Source organism: Sander lucioperca, chromosome 1 (assembly GCF_008315115.2).
Source record: "Sander lucioperca isolate FBNREF2018 chromosome 1, SLUC_FBN_1.2, whole genome shotgun sequence".
Taxonomy (NCBI): Eukaryota; Metazoa; Chordata; class Actinopteri; order Perciformes; family Percidae; genus Sander; species Sander lucioperca.
This window is the reverse complement of record NC_050173.1, coordinates 35144529-35159156: the sequence shown is the minus strand read 5'-3', so window position 1 is coordinate 35159156 and position 14628 is coordinate 35144529. Positions and strand designations below refer to the sequence as shown.

The 14628-nt window shown below is 41.7% G+C and overlaps 1 protein-coding gene across 1 annotated transcript; it reads left to right on the top strand.

Moving 5' to 3' along the window:
* Nucleotides 1-11584: 11584 nt before the first annotated feature.
* On the top strand, nt 11585-14367 carry adra2db (adrenergic, alpha-2D-, receptor b). The gene is made up of 2 exons (XM_031319469.2): nt 11585-13304; nt 13359-14367. The coding sequence occupies exon 1, from the start codon at nt 11800-11802 to the stop codon at nt 13069-13071; it is 1272 nt and encodes a 423-aa protein (XP_031175329.1). The 5' UTR covers nt 11585-11799; the 3' UTR covers nt 13072-13304; nt 13359-14367.
* Nucleotides 14368-14628: the final 261 nt, after the last annotated feature.

The window sequence follows — 14628 nt, the reverse complement described above, 5'->3', positions numbered from 1 at the left end:
GCTCTTTGCAGATGATGTGGTCCTGATGGCATCATCAGCCTGTGACCTTCAGCACTCACTGGATCGGTTCGCAGCCGAGTTTGAAGCGGCTGGGATGAGGATCAGCACCTCTAAATCGGAGGCCATGGTTCTCAGCAGGAAACTGATGGAGTGCCTTCTCCAGGTAGGGAATGAGTCCTTAACCCAAGTGAAGGAGTTTAAATACCTTGGGGTCTTGTTCGCGAGTGAGGGGACAATGGAGCGGGAGATTGGTCGGAGAATCGGCGCAGCGGGTGCAGTATTACATTCAATTTATCACACTGTTGTGACGAAAAGAGAGCTGAGCCACAAGGCAAAGCTCTCGGTCTACCTGTCAGTTTTCGTTCCTACCCTCACCTATGGTCATGAAGGTTGGGTCATGACCGAAAGAACGAGATCCAGGGTACAAGCGGCCGAAATGGGTTTCCTCAGGAGGGTGGCTGGCGTCTCCCTTAGAGATAGGGTCAGAAGCACAGTCATCCGTGAGGAGCTCGGAGTAGAGCCGCTGCTCCTTCGCGTCGAAAGGAGCCAGTTGAGGTGGTTCGGGCATCTGGTAAGGATGCCCCCTGGGCGCCTCCCTAGGGAGGTGTTCCAGGCACGTCCAGCTGGAGGAGGCCTCGGGGAAGACCCAGGACTAGGTGGAGGGATTATATCTCCAACCTGGCCTGGGAATGCCTCGGGATCCCCCAGTCGGAGCTTGTTAATGTGGCTCGGGAAAGTGAAGTTTGGGGTCCCCTGCTGGAGCTGCTGCCCCTGCTGGAGCTGCTCCCCCTGCGACCCGACACCGGTGGATCAGAGCCCGTGCTGTTCAGCGGACCTGAATCTGAGCTGTCCAGCGGTCGTGAGCCCGTGCTGTCCAGCGGTTCTGAGCCCGAGGTCTCCAGCGATCCCGAGCCCGTGCTGACCAGTGTTCCTGTTCCTGAGTCTACCAGTGTTCCTGAGCCAGAGCTGTCCAGTGTTCCTGAGCTGACCAGTGTTCATGAGCTGTCGTGCAGCTTCCCAGAGTCCCAGCTGACATGCAGCGGTCCAGTTTCCCAGCTGACGTGCAGCTTCCCAGAATCCCAGCTGACGTGCAGTCTTCCAGAGTCCCAGCTGATGTGCAGCGATCTCGAATCCCAGCTGATGTGCAGCGGTCCGAACCTCAGCTGACATGCAGCAGTCCCGAACTCCAGCTGGCGTGCAGTCTTCCAGATTCTCAACTGATGACCAGCCTTCCAGGTTTTCCGCTGATGACAAGTTCTCCAGGGCCTCAGTTGGTGACCAGTCTTCCTGAGCCTCAGTGGACCAGCCTACCAGAGCCTCAGCGGACTCGTCTTCCTGAGTCTCAGCTGAAGATCGATTCGATGACCGATCTCCCAGAGTCTACGTCGACTGACCTCCCAGAGTCTACGTCGACTGACTTCCCAGAGTCTACGTCGACTGACCTTCTAGAGTCTACGCTGATCGACATCCCAGAGTCTACATCGACCGCTCTCCCTGAATGTTCGTTTACGGACGACCATGAGACTTTGTCGGTCTCCAGCGCCCCAGAGACTGCCCCAGATGCTTTGCCGGTCTCCGGCGCCCCAGAGACTGCCGTTTTCCGGTGTCCCAGAGACTTTGCCGGTTCCCTAGCCCCGTTGTCCTTTTGTCCTTCCTGCGCCCTTCTTGGGTTGTTTTGAGTCCACCATTGTACCCTGTCAGTAATGTAATAATAATAAAACATTTAAGCCTTTTAATAATGCATTATATTTGAGATGCTTATCATGTATTTTTTTTAATGTAATACTTAATCTGGAAAGTAACTAGTAAACATATTTGTTAAATAAATGTACTGTTGAGTAAAAAGTAAATATTTCCCTCTGAATTATATTAGGGTATATAGGTTAAGTATCAAGTAGCGTAAAATGGACATACTGATTCAAGTTCAAGTACAACATTGTAAATACTTAGATACTTTGCATGGCCAGGAAAAAGGGCCAACCATCCCCCAAAAAACAGCAGATGGTCATAGCAGAGGACTCATGGAAATGAAACGTGATGAAAGGAGAGAGAGGCAGGTAGTGGAAGAAGAGGGGTGAAGTGAAACAGCTTACGGAACCAACAGGTGTCAGCTGTCGCGCAAGAACATGAAAGAGACAGCAAGAGAGAGAGTTTTGACAAAGTTAGACAAGGGTAACACAAGGACTCTGTCTGAAAAGTATCCAACAACCACCTCCTCACTCGCTGTCCACATCCATGTCATGCTCTTTAGATGTTTAGGCCATGCCTGCCACACATGCTACCATCATATTCAGGACTGTTAGTTTTTTTTCCTCTGGCTGTGGAGCAGCACAGTACCCCTAACAAGGTTAATTTAACTGGCAGAGCGTGCCAGGTCCAGAGAGTGATGGTGGACCAGAGCTCGATGACTCACTCTGCAATCTGTGACCTCAGAGGCTGATAGATGTCACAACAGCATCCTTCACTGGACAGCTACTGGATTTGTCAGGACTGAAAAGATATTTTTGCATCTGCCATTTTGTAAACACCTTAAGAATAAAAAATGTGATGTGTGTTTTTTACAAAATAAAAACATTGATTATTTTTATAGCACAGGATTCATTGCATGGATGTTTGAAGCTTGTGAGTTACAACTTCTGTTCAAGTGGAAGCCTTGGTTATACTACAAATGATACACCTTCTGCCAGATGCCTAGCTCTTAAGATTCTATCAAAATAAAGTTGACATAAAAACCTGATCTTGCTGTATGAAATAATAATAAAAAAAAACATGCTCATTTTGTAGGCTACTATTTGTTTTGTATGCACTAACAGTTTGTGTTGTGGCTTTAATCTGTGACCTTTAGGAGATTTTATATCAAAAAGATTTTCAGCTAATAGAAAAGAAAATACTAGTCAATCAATCATGATAAAAAGTAAAGAAAAATACCAGAAATAGTCCTCTATTTCTTTCTCCTATTTTTCATTCCAGTAGATGAGTGTCATTCCAGGATATCTGAGAGAGCAGCATTGTGTGCCAATAAAAACGCACTTTTAATAAATAGAGATGTTTACTATGATAATTAAAAGACACAATTGCACTACACAGGCTGACGCAAAAAAATAACAGGGAACGAGGCCAAAGTCTAATTCAAAATGAATACTCTAATGAGCACTTGGCCTGGTGGCAGGATGCAGAGGGATACCTTGAATACTAACACTTAACTTTCAAGAGCTGGGAATGTGTACACAGCAGAGTCAGAAAATTGTGGAGATTAAGAGTTAACAAGAATTGCTTCGAGGTAAATTACTTTATTTCCACAGCTGCCACTTGAGGACAGGGACCATGAAGCCTAATTTTAAATCACTTAATGTGGTATCAGACAACCTTCTTTGTGTCACAAGTGTAAAGACTTTGGCATTTTTAAAACAAGAATAAAAGTCTACAGCCATGCTAGCAGCTCTGGGAGGACATGTAAGCACAGTAGTGCTTAGAGCTAAATGCTAACATCAGACATCATAATGACTATGTCAACATGTTGATGTTTAGAGGGTATAATGTTGACCATGTTCACCGTCTTAGTTTAGCATGCTAACATTTGCTAATTAGCACAAAATACAAAGTAGCCTACAACTTAAGCTTCAGTCTGAATAAGTCCAAATAAGTGGACACACAGACCATTGCCATCGAGCCACACTGCTAGCATGGCTAATAGGTCAGATCGCACAAAACACTTTTGCACTGAAAACAAAACACTGGGATTCATCTAATAAAATATAGTTGCTAAATTGCATTAGTAAAGAGGTGTGACAGGGTGTTAGACCTGTACGGTCCGGGCCTGAAAAGTGAAGCCTTAAACCTGCATTATTTCTAATTGCCAGCAGGGGACGACTCCACTGGTTTCAAAAAGAAGACCGATTGTATAGAAGTCTATGATAAAATTATCCTATTCTCACTTCATTTATTACCTCAGTAAACATTTTTAATGTCAAGTCTTCTTCAATAAATGTCCGTTTTGTAAATTATGGTCCCATTTAGAGTGAAATAGACTATAAAGCAGGGTATGCTTTAGGGCAGTGATCGTCAACTGGCGGCCCGCGGGCCAGATTCGGCCTGCCAAAGCTTTTAGTCTGGCCCGCAGAACAATCACGGATTCAGAAAATGTAAAGAGAAAAAAAATGCATTCTGTTATTTAGCATTTCAAGCATTTACAGCAGGTAACATTACACAGGTAGAGCACAAACCCAGCCCCTGTATTTGCATCTCTATTTACATGCCGGGAATCTGTAGATGCCTGCGCTCCACACACACACACACAGCTGAGCCGAGATGTGTGTGCGTTAAAACACGCAGTACCTGACTGGGAACGATACAAAGAGGATAACCAATGGCCGCTGGGGCAGATCAACTCACGCTAGTCTCGTTACTGTAAGTAGGCTACAATAAAACCTTTGTGAGTAAAAAGTCAATACTTATCAATGCACTCACCTGTATAGACAGGCATAAACATGTAGAAAGTGATATTTCAATCTGCTCTGTCTGCTCAGTCCACCGGGCTGTTTTACGTGAACACAGCTCTACTCTGCAAATAGAGAATTTTTACAAACAAGTTAAAACAAAAGCTGTCTGTTTGTAGTCTTAACTGTTTATCTTAGTTTGCTGGGAATCTTGAAATTTGGACAAATTCTTGAATTAATTTGTGAATGACGCGACCATTATGTTTGCGTTCCTCATTCTTGATGATGATGCTGGTTGTATTATTTTGCAACAACATCGGTTTCATTGCAAATGGGCATAGGTGACGAATGCATAGCCTGCTTATCAGTCCGTTCATCATTAAAGCTGGGCTTTTCCATGTCAACTTTTCGCTTCAGCCTCTTTGACAGTGACATTCTTACCTGACAACAGCCGTTTCTTTCTGCAAGCATTTTCCACCAATCAGGACGCTGCATACTACAACCATGTTTCCTAATCACAGACTTTAACCATCACTCCTCAGTGAACTGCTGATCTTTTTCTACTTAAAGAGCTAGTTATCAGTATGGAGTTTCCATGTTTTTTAGGAGTTTGCTCACACTAATACATGTAAAAAAAAGATATATATAGCATTTCGAACAAAAATAGGCATATTAGGAAGTCCGGCCCCCGGAGTGTCTGCATAGAAAAATTCTGGCCCTTGGAAAAGTGTAGTTGATGACCCCTGCTTTAGGGCGTAGCTACCTTGTGATTGAAAAGTCACTACCACGGCACCATGCATAGTGTCCTTGGGTTGTTTATCGGATCCACCCCTCGCTCCTCCCCAGCTCCACCCCCTCGTCCATATATGGTCATTTCTGCCTCCAAAAAAACAGGATGGCGATGGCCAAAATGCCAAACTCGAGGCTTCAAAGAGGTAGTTCACTGTCACTACATGATCCATACCGGAAACCCTGACTTGTTTTTAACCTTTTATACAGTCTATGTTTTTAACCCATCTCCTGACCAATGGGCTTTCCTGACCCTAACCATTGGAGGTAAATGCCTAACCTCAACCAGTGAATTTACATTTTTTATGTAGTTTTCTAGTGGTTCTAATGTTGGCAGTCATGTTGGTGGACCGGCCATGCATGTGACATATAATGACATTAGTGATCCCCTGGTTTGTCTTCTAGTGCCACCAGCATGTCAAAATGTGTACTTGTCCAAAACTTAATTTGTGACCAAATTCCTCACAAAACTACAAAGCAGCCTTCAGATTGGATTTCAGTAACAAGATGGCTTTTTCTGTGCCAGATCCTCATTCATTTCATTCATTCATTGAACAATTGTAATACACTTGTAAATGTTATCAGCATTGCACTGCCTTTTGGTCTCATTCTCATTGTAAATATCTCCTATCTAAAAGATGAAATTAATTAATGTGATGAATGCTCTACATATGTGATGAAATCACATATGTAGAGCATTCAGGACCCACGTTCCCTCTAATCTTGCTACGTCATCTGATGTTTAAAAGTGTATTACAATGAACATATCATAATCTCTCATCAGTGCGTTCTTACTCATTGCTTCACTTGTTCAGTGTAAATGAGGTGAATTTTGTTTCCTGGGGAAATATACAATATATTAGATTGGAAGAACGTTTCCATAGTGAATTGATCCCACTACATAAGATAAAACAAGACTTGATTTGCCCTCATACTCAAGTGTTGCCTGTTCTTTCTCATCCATTTTTCTTCATTTTGAACCACAGCTACCAGTCAACAAGGAAGTTAACCAAATCACACCAAACACCCTGAACATAATCCACTTTAACCAGCTACAAATGTGTTCTTTCCCTTAAAATGAGATGGAGGATCTCATTCACTGAAGTGTTTTTGCAGGAAGCCTTTACTCTCGGATCTTGGAAGTGAGTTTTAAAAGCTCCTTCCTCTGCTGAATGTGTACACAACCATTACAGCTCTGTGTCAAAGACGAAGCCCTTTATATATACCTCATTTCAATTCAGAGAGCAGCTGCAATAAGTTGATCAGTTTCAGCTTAAACATATTCAAGGCTATTTTAATGATTTACAGAAATTACAGCATGCCTGCTAAATTATTTGAAATAAAAAGAGCCAACATTTAAAAAAAAAATTAATTAATTAATTAATTGCCCTTTGAGCCTCAGCGACTTCCATGATAAAAAGCCATCCCAAACTGCAGCTGAAATTTGAAGTGAAATTTCCGTCAGGGATTGTGATGACATGGGTGACCTTCGAGGCTTCATTAACCCGGTCATGCTTTAAAATTTCAGTGCAGCTGAGGGAAATCTTGTTTGTTTGGGACACAATAAAGGTCAGCAGTCATGTATTTATCCAGACTTGCCAAGCCTACTGACAGCAATAGCAACACTTGAAGAAGGTGAGAGATGTGAAAATATGTGTGATCTCAGAAAAAAGAACAAGTGAATCACAGTGTGGCTGTGACACACACAGACACACACACACACACACACACACACACACACACACACACACACACACACAAAGAAGCTAATGCTGAATTCCCTGATAAAAATGTTTGTAACAAATCACCTGCAAACTGAGACAAGGTTTTCACACACCACCTCAGGCCATTTATTCCTGGAACGTTACATAATGCAGCAGTGGGTTCTGCTTACAACCAGCCTAAAAAGCCTCCTTAGAAGAAAACAGGAAGGTAAGAGGATTGAGGCAGCGAGAGCAACACAGCCACTAGTCACTTATGAATATGGATGCCTGCTCTCACAGGGATCTTTTTCTTTTTATCTTCACAGTCTTGTATGGCCTGTAAACAGTTATCAGCGTCTTCATATTCCATCATGCTGTATTTTTACTACCCATAAAGGCTAATCGGAAGTGGCAACCTCTCTTACTCTCCTGCAACTTCGACATATAGCCAACAACACTTTTGTTTTTAGGTGAGCTAAAAAACATCCACAAATAAGTGAGGAAAAAGTGTGTACGGATCTTATAATAACTGCAATGATTTGGCAGTAAAATGATGTTCAGAGAGAGTATTAATAATCACTGCTAAGATAATGAACTATTGAATATATGAATCATCATTAATACCACATCACTCAAAACATTACCTGCTGGCAGTGGGACAAATAACGGTGCATATCTAATGATTGATAAGATAACGAAATTAAAGCCATCCGGGTGACTCAGCAAATGTTTGAGAGCTTCTAATATTTTAAAATGTGACAGTAAATGAATCTGGCATGTGCGTCACAGAGGGGTCATGTGTTCAAAGATGTCACTGTGTACTGTGTGTGACATGATGAATAGCTGATTAGTTCTGCCTGTTCAATTATGCTTTTTACTCTCAATTGCAAACACTTGTTTGAATGATTGGTTGATGTGAGATTAGATTTGTTTGATTTCTCAATTCGTGGGAAAAAACTTTATTCACACATAGGCGGGGGACCTCAGGACGGGCATGTCCACCGCTCATTAGGTGTGCTGACTGCATCATAACAGGAAGCTGGATCCAAAGTGACAGGATGCTGGGTATTGTTGTATTGAAGTAGAAAGTACGGAAAGTTGTGTCATTATGTTTTAGTTTTCCTCAGATCGCAAATAATGTTTCTATGATGATGTCAAAATGGTTTTAACAGCTTGTTAGTCAAGATATACAGTACATAATAACGAGTAAATGTATGTGTATAAATACACTGTGGATATTTGCATGCATTCATGTCTTTGCATGCATGTTTTTTTTCTCCTTTTCTTTCCTTCTTTGTTTAAACATACATGTGCAGCACACATACACATATGGATTTTTTGTGATGTGTATGAAATGTAGGTGAGTGTGTGTGTGTCTGCGAGTGAGATGTGCATTACCTCACAATATAAAGCATATCACAGTGACTTTCTGCTCTGAGAGATATTTAGTAACATGCAAGGTTATGTAACTGTAAATTGTGCTCTTATCAAATGTTGGATTAGAGAGGACAACAGTGGAGGCAATTTTGTTCTTTCTCTCCTGAACAACTGTCAAAACACTTTGTTGTTCTTTTGACTGGATTTTGTCAACACCTGCAAGCAGTAACATTCAGAGCTGTTGTATAATTTCTGTTTTTGCCACAGTAAAAGATATAAAAAGTACAAGATTGCTAAAGTAATCTATAAGAGAGTAGTATAGGTCATAGTATATATATATATATATATATATATATATATATATATATATATATATATATATATATATATATATATATGTATGTATATATGACTTTTTGGCTGGTCTGACCTCTGCTTTTGAACAAATCCATACATTTCTTACAGTAATGTCCCTTTAAGATAAAAATAAAAAGTAATAAAACAGAGGACATATGTGTAATTGCATTTTCATCAAAATTATTGCATAACAAGAATTTGTAATAACAATAATTGTATGTAATTTCTTGAATCCCCGCAGGTTATAGAGTCCGACAAAAAATAACTGTTTTCAGCTTCTAAAGAGCATGTTTGTGCTGGAGGACGCTGGTTACTGAGGTCAATATATTTTTCTGTTTTTATGCAGCAGGTAGACCCTTAAGGTGGTGACACACTAACCCGACGGCCGACCTTCGGCAGAAAAGGCAGTCAGACTGACTGCCTCCCTGAGTTGGTCAAAAAAAGTGCCTCGGAATACACCGAAGCGATGCCGACTGCCGACGGCAGCTGATTGGACGAACGCGTCACGTGGGTCTGGTTTCTCCAGATAACGATCTCATATTTTACTAAAATAGTTCATCGAAACGTGTTTCTGATAACATTTTAAGTGAGAAATAGGCCATGCAGTTGCTGAATTTGTCTTCATTTCAGATCGACAAAGGTCAGTTTAAAAGATTTTCGTCAGATTTTGAGAGACTCTAGTTACGCTCATTCCGCTCGTCATTTCCGGGTTAGCACTCCACCAATCAGATTGGTCATGGATTCCGACTTCCAAAATGAAGGCCGACAGCTCCTCGGACGGACGACGGCACGGAACACACCGAACAGACTCGAGACACTGACCTCGCCAGATTGTCCGACGGCCAATTATCGGGTTGGTGTGTCGCTGCCTTTAAAGGAATGTTTACAGACCACTGATATATGCTGAAAGTCACCCTTCAGATGATCTTAGCTGGTTTTTATGTTCATCCAGGGGAGTGACAGAGAGAGCGAGGGAATGAAGAGGGAAGCGAGGATGTCCGAATCCTCCTCCAAAGCTACTTCTGTGTTTTGTCTCAATGCAGCCATTAAAGGATGCTCAGCCTCCAGACAACTCACTTTCAAGGATGAACACAGACGCACACACATACACTTACATTATAAGGTTGGCATCCATCGAACAGCTTTAGCTGAACTGCAAATCCCATACTGACAGCTTCCGGCAGATGCTATTTACTTTACAAATAGATTATTTTTTAAATCCAAAATTAGAGAAGTGCATCTGGGAAGCAGAGCTACAGACGACTCATCAGCTCAGCATTAATTTTATTTGATAGTTTTATTTCACAATGACCCCTGACTGACCATGTGTGTGTGTGTGTGTGTGTGTGTGTGTGTGTGTGTGTGTGTGTGTGTGTGTGTGTGTGTGTGTCTTTTTGTATAACTCCTGACTGGTAAATATCCCCTGGCTCTACAACTGGCTGCCTAACACCACTGCATACATGTTATATAACTAGACCTTCAGAGAAAAAAGATGCAAGCTTCTCAGTAACAGGTATTATGGTCACCTCCATGTGCCAGCATAGAACAATTCTAGATTACAGTGTATGAATAATGGAAGTGGGTGCATAACAAGTCCAGGCCTATGTTAGAGCATTGGACCATGAAAAATGTACCACTTAATTTCACAGACAAAATGCAAGTGCAGATCAGTCAATCACTGTTGCGTGAAAGCCTTTTTAATTTGAGCACTATGGCCTCCTAATTGGCAGCCATGCAGGGCTGATAAAGTTCAAAGATCCCACTGTGCTGTTTTACTTCCACATCCATCAATGACTCTTAATGGCCATGTCACCCTAAACATCCCAGTCATAGTCCTGCCAATGCCATGAAAATGTTTTAAAATAGTCATTTAGAAGGTATGTGCAGGTATGTGCATATATATATATATACACACACACACACACACACACACACACACACACAACCGGTCAAAAGTTTGGGGTCACTTAAAAATTTCCATTCCACTCCATTACAGACAGAATACCAGCTGAGATCAGTTGCATTGTTTTTTAATCAGGGCAGCAGTTTTCAGATTACATTATGTGCTTACATAATTGCAAAAGTGTTCTCGACTGTATATATATATATATATATATATATATATATATATATATATATATACATTTCCATTTAATATGGCCATATTTCCATTTAATATGGCCATATGGCATGCCAATATATAATATACATATTTTTCCCATACAATTTTGAGATGTGCTCCTGCTGTGATATATATATGCACACTCTGATAGTGACTTCTATGCTGGTACCTACTTTATTGTTTATGTATGCACTAGGTTTTCTGTTTCAGTGAAGGATAACAATATTCTGTGTCAATTTGTTTAAAATATGAACACAATAAAGTATAAAATAAAATAAAAAGCTAGTGTACATCCTGTTGTGCAACACAAGACTATCCGTGTTTTTTTTTCCCACTCCCAGCATGATGTAGCTACATGTAATGCTGAGAAAAGTTAAGAAAACAACTATGAAATAAAACACAAGCCCAAGGGCTCGCCTAAATACACTTCCAATTTCAAAGATAACTGAGATCCAAATGTCTAAACAATGCTCTTTCTCTCTCTCTCGCTCGCTCGCTCACACACACACACACACACACACACACACACACACACACACACACACACACACACACACACACACACACACACACCCTCCTTTAAGTTTAAATATGGGATGGAGTGATGTCACCTCACTCCTGTGTGGGCATTCATTCCATAAGCAGTGTGTTTCCAAAGCGATGCTGTTCACCAAAACGCAAAAGCAGCATTATGCACGGCGCCGTGTCAGCAGTGGAGCGACTTTACTCGTGGAGCGTTGGATTGTGAACTCTGTTCTTCTCACAGTGATATTTTCGGAATTCCGTGTGCCCGTCGGGGATGACCTGTAATGAAGGATTTACTGTTTGGGGAAATGCATTTGTGCAGGCACTGCGTCATATGTAGGCTATACTCTGTTTGCACTGACCAGGAGCGTTACGCGCAACGTATCTCCATGAGTTGGACTGCAGCTCAGCGCACCCAGTCTTAGCTGTTTTGGAAAGGAAAAGGGTGCAAAACCACAAACATGATACGAAAGGACAAATTGGAGCCAGAATGGATTTAACCCAGGTCAGTCTGTTGGTGGAAAACGTTTCAAGCAATGAGAACACCACGGACGCACCGCTTGGCTTGCCACACACGGAGGCAGCCACTGCTCTCATCATACTGGTAGTTACTGTGATAATTTCGGTGACCATTGTCGGTAACGTGTTGGTGATTGTAGCGGTGCTGACCAGCCGGGCTCTCCGTGCGCCCCAGAACCTTTTCCTGGTCTCTCTGGCATCAGCGGACATCCTGGTGGCCACGCTGGTCATCCCATTCTCCCTCGCCAATGAGGTAATGGGCTACTGGTACTTTGGAAGTACTTGGTGCGCCTTCTATCTGGCTCTGGATGTGTTGTTCTGCACCTCATCCATCGTGCACCTGTGCGCCATCAGCCTGGACCGCTACTGGTCTGTGACAAAGGCGGTCAGCTACAACTTGAAGCGGACACCTAAGCGCATCAAGTCCATGATCGTTGTGGTGTGGGTTATATCAGCTGTCATCTCTTTCCCTCCTCTTCTCATGACCAAACATGATGAACGGGAGTGCCTGCTGAACGATGAGACCTGGTACATCCTCTCCTCCTGCCTGGTATCCTTCTTCACTCCTGGTCTCATCATGATTCTGGTTTACTGTAAGATCTATAAGGTGGCAAAGCAGCGCTCCTCCACCGTGTTCGTGGCCAAGAACGGCCTGGAGAGGCAGCCCTCTCAGTCCGAGACCTGTTTCGACAGGAAGGACCGGTTCGAGACGGAGAGCCCCAGTAGCCAGAGCTCCGGCAGCCACCAGCAGAGGCAGGGGGAGCTGGATGACATTGACCTGGAGGAGAGCTGCTGTCCGTCGGATACTAAACCCCGCAATCATCGCTTCAGTAAGCGGAGAAAGGTGGAGGGGTCAGACTGCTGCCCGCCCCAGAACTGCCGTCTCTCCTGGGCTTCAGCACGGGCGTTACAGCTCTACCCGGAGCAGAAGAACCCAGCTGTGCGACAACAGCTGGCCGCGGCCAACAAGACCAAAGTGGCCCAGATGCGGGAGAAACGTTTCACCTTCGTCCTGGCGGTAGTGATGGGGGTGTTTGTGCTTTGCTGGTTCCCCTTCTTCTTTACTTACAGCCTGCATGCAATTTGCAGAGACAGCTGCCATATCCCTGGCGCACTTTTCAACCTTTTCTTTTGGATTGGCTACTGCAACAGTTCTGTGAACCCCATAATATACACTATTTTCAATAGGGATTTCAGGAAATCATTCAAGAAAATCATATGTGGAACATCTAAACGCACATAAGGGATCTCATTCAATGGGAAGGAATTATATCATTAGAACTCATTTTTCTCGACTGATTGTTTTCCCTCCCCAAATTCATTTTAATGTAGCCTACTGTCATATTAAAACAAAACAGATCCAGTGTTGTGTGCACATTTAAAAGTCAATGAATAAAATGTTAAGCAAAAGAGCAAAACAAAAGAGAAATGTTTTTAGTGCATCAGTGTTGTTAACGTAATGCAACATCAAACATGGTCAGTTATTTAGGCTAATAGACACACACAAGTTGTAATTAATGTAATATATAGGTAATTGTATAATAAGTCTTGTAACCATGCACCTTTAAACAAGAAATATCTTTATTGGATCAATCTTTTGTGCTATAGCAAGCAGGAGGAAAGAGCTACTTCAGGGTAAATTTCATGAATGTAGCTGGATTCCAGTGCTGGCTACTGGTTCACAGGGGGTGTTTTGTGTAAAGATAAAAAGGAGATTAATCTGCACCATATATGGCAAGCAAGTATTACCTGTGAGTGTGTGTCATGGAAAAAAAATGTAATCAAATCCTGAAAGATGTAGGTTTATCATCATAGGTAGAATGTTGCATTGTAGAACTGTTAGTATTTTGGACACACATTCATATTTGTCTACAGTTTAAGCTACAGCAAGGCCATTTCAGCCATTTCTTAACAATGAACCCCCACATTTACGTAAGAGTATAATCTCACACCCCCACTGCACCATCACACCACCTCACACCAGGACGATAAACTGAGGCCCGCCTGTGCAAAATCTATTGGAATAATCTGTGTGTTTCATTTCAACACCTCACAATACATCAGTATTTTGTCAGTACATATTTACATATAATGTGATATTTACACAACCTGATTTCAGTGTCATGGGACAGAAAGCAGGTCTAGGTTGTTCAGCAAATATTACTTTCATTGTGTTGTAAAAATGTTTTTATTCTCTTACAAATAAAATGTTACTGGCAAGATGAGAAAAAGGAATTACAGTAGATTTGACTGTCGGTGACATTCCAGAACGTACCAGAGGAAGGATGCTCACATTTGACACAGCCAAAAATACAAACATTCCAGCTCCATCAATCTTAAAAATAACATCTCTGGACACAATTATTGTGAGATAAGGAGAGCTGGACCTCCATCTAGCATCAAATCTCAATCTCTGTGGTTCAAGAGAGCTTAATATCTACAAGCCAAGCCTCGGACTGTAATCCTCTGCTTTATAAAGCTGTAGAAAAAGTCCTACAAATTATAACTTCAGCTATCCTTTAACTTCCCACCTCTTACACATATATATATACACACATATATATATACACACACATACATATATATATATATATATACACACACATATATATATATATATATATATATATATATATATACACACACACACACACATATATATATATATACATATATATATATATATACATATATATATATATATATATATATATATATATATACACATATATATATATATATATATATATATACATACACACATATACTATACATACATACATATATATATATATATATA

Coding starts and splice junctions, on each gene's coding strand:
- adra2db (XM_031319469.2), top strand. CDS start 11,800: ATGGATTTAACCCAGGTCAGTCTGTTGGTGGAAAACGTTTCAAGCAAT.